At 36.6% G+C, this 2,272-nt stretch overlaps 1 protein-coding gene across 1 annotated transcript in view; it reads right to left on the reverse strand.

The window, feature by feature from the left end:
- Window positions 1-2,272, reverse strand: part of LOC106528741 (laminin subunit alpha-5) — a gene marked incomplete in the record, with an annotated part of 162,169 nt that overhangs the window by 33,500 nt on the left and 126,397 nt on the right. The window contains 2 exon segments of the mRNA XM_014023988.1: window positions 449-552; window positions 933-1,075. Coding sequence (XP_013879442.1) covers window positions 449-552; window positions 933-1,075 — 247 coding nt within the window.

Here is a 2,272-nt window from a genome sequence, read left to right on the forward strand (position 1 = left end):
GATTAAGAGAGGTTAAATTTATTTTTTGTTCTTCTCATCAACAGTTTGTTGAAAAGTTGTTTTGTCAGAGAGAATATAACAGAGTTTAAAATATGTTAGTTAATAAAAATCTGCTAAACAAATGAACTGAATAGTGAATAAAAGTGAAAAAGAAAACTATAAAAATTGATGTTTCTTTACGTATTTTGTAGCATTGATTGGGGGTTAGCAGGGGGTCCTGCAGGCAGGAGATAATGCTGTTTGTGGGGCCATGATGTGAAAAAAACATGTCACTTTTTAAAGACAACGAACAAACAAACCTTTCCCAGCCCTCAAACATTTGTCTTTTTCCAGCTCTTGGTTTTCTGGTTTTGGTAACTGGAACTGCACACTGCTCAGTCAGGTGCAACAGGAAAGGCTTTTAGAATCAAATAATTTTAATCCCAGTAAAACAGAGAAACATGATTACTTCTGGGTGCTGTGTGAAACAGAGCTGTAGGTGCAAGGATCAGTGACTCTCATCTGCAGGATGGGAGCTTCGTAGTACGCACTGGGCAGCAGCACCAGGTAGTCCTGAAAGAAAACAAAAAAATCATTGATTTAAATGGCAGTACTAATGTGTAAAATACACTCACTGAGTATGTTATTACTTCTACATGTTTAGTTAGTTGTTAACACAAGAAGTGAATCAGCCAACCACATGGACAGACACTGAACTGAATAACTTAAAATAGTTAAAAACTTGGGTCTTTTCTCTTTTTTGGTTCCATATTGTAAAGAAAACTGTAATACTCTGTTCTAACATAACTCTGAGTGTGAACCCTTATACCCCCGGTCCATACTGAATTATAAAACTGTTGTTTTGTATCGTAGTTAAACAGAGACAGCTTCCTGCAGTTACAGGAGTTTGATGTGTTTGTGTAGAAACAGTAGGTAAGTAGTTTAAATCCCACCAGAAGGATTCCTTCAGCCTCTATGACCACAGTCCAGGTCCCTGGGTTCAGAACAAATGGCTCAACGTAGTTGTTCTGGGGAACRTTGATGAAGGTTGGCTGGGAGCTGGGAGTAAAGAGGATTTGTTTGGATTGTTCTGAACCTAAAAAAGACAGACAGACAAGAGTTAATGTCAAAGGTTTAGACATAAATTTCACACAATATGTAGAACTCAGAGTCTGTGTGTCGACAAGTTTTAGCTCAATATCTGTAAAACTGTAAAACCACTTCCATTGGTCAACAGGCAGGAAGGAGCAGGATCCACGTGCAGATTGATCATTCATGTTTCTGCTGTTGGCTGTTTCAGGAGAACTATGGAGGTAAATTTGTGTTTTTATGATTCAATCAAACAAACAGCATCTTCAATCAAAAAATAATAATTTCAATAAAAAAATTTTTTTCAACCAAACAAAAAATAAATTCAATCAAAATTAATATTTTCAACCAAAAAAAAATAATTTCAACCAAACTAAAAAAGCAGTTAGGTAGGTTAAATGCAGAGATTTGAAAGAGACCTATTATGTTATTATGCTTTTAAGTCTCTACATTTGACCTACCACACATGTGAACACACGTGCAACATGGAGACCATCCTGGAGTTGAACCTGCTACCTANCTAAAACCAGCCACACTTCTATCAGAAAAATACTTCTTTATCATCAATTTTGTGTTTCAATTTTAGAAATGGACTCATACCAAACTCATACTGGAAATAATTTTTATTCTTGCAAAGGAGCAGAAGTTTGTACTTTTCAAGTCATGCAAACATTGGTCCTCTGAGGCAGTCCCAAAGAACAACACATGCATCAGAGAGCTCATTTCCAATTACTTTAGTCTAAACCAGTCACAGAGACATTGCCAGTATTAAAGGCAGGATCTATTTATTTGATGGCAGGGTGAAGGAGGGATCACTCCACATCTACACTGGATGGTGCACTTATGGTTCAAGCTCTCAAATAAGGACTATAAAGATGGAGAAAGCCAACACAGGATTACTATTTCAGTAGCTGTCACAATTCAGCTAATATTCTTAAAGCTTTTATTACCTTTTTTCATTATGCATCAAACACATGGCAAAGTTAGATATTGTTCTACTCCTCAAGAGTGGGTAGAGCCTATTTGCTACAAGGGGTGGGGACTGTTGTCACTAAGGACATAAATGCACTTTGTTGTGTACATGCTTCTTTTGACAGCTGTCTTTGCTCTCAGCATCTGTAAGTTACCAGAGATGACTTGGGTCATGAATATGGAGGTAAATTTGTGTTTTTATTATTCAATCAAACAAAAAGCATCTTCAATC

This window comes from Austrofundulus limnaeus, unplaced genomic scaffold (assembly GCF_001266775.1).
Source record: "Austrofundulus limnaeus strain Quisiro unplaced genomic scaffold, Austrofundulus_limnaeus-1.0 Scaffold401, whole genome shotgun sequence".
NCBI classification, from domain to species: Eukaryota; Metazoa; Chordata; class Actinopteri; order Cyprinodontiformes; family Rivulidae; genus Austrofundulus; species Austrofundulus limnaeus.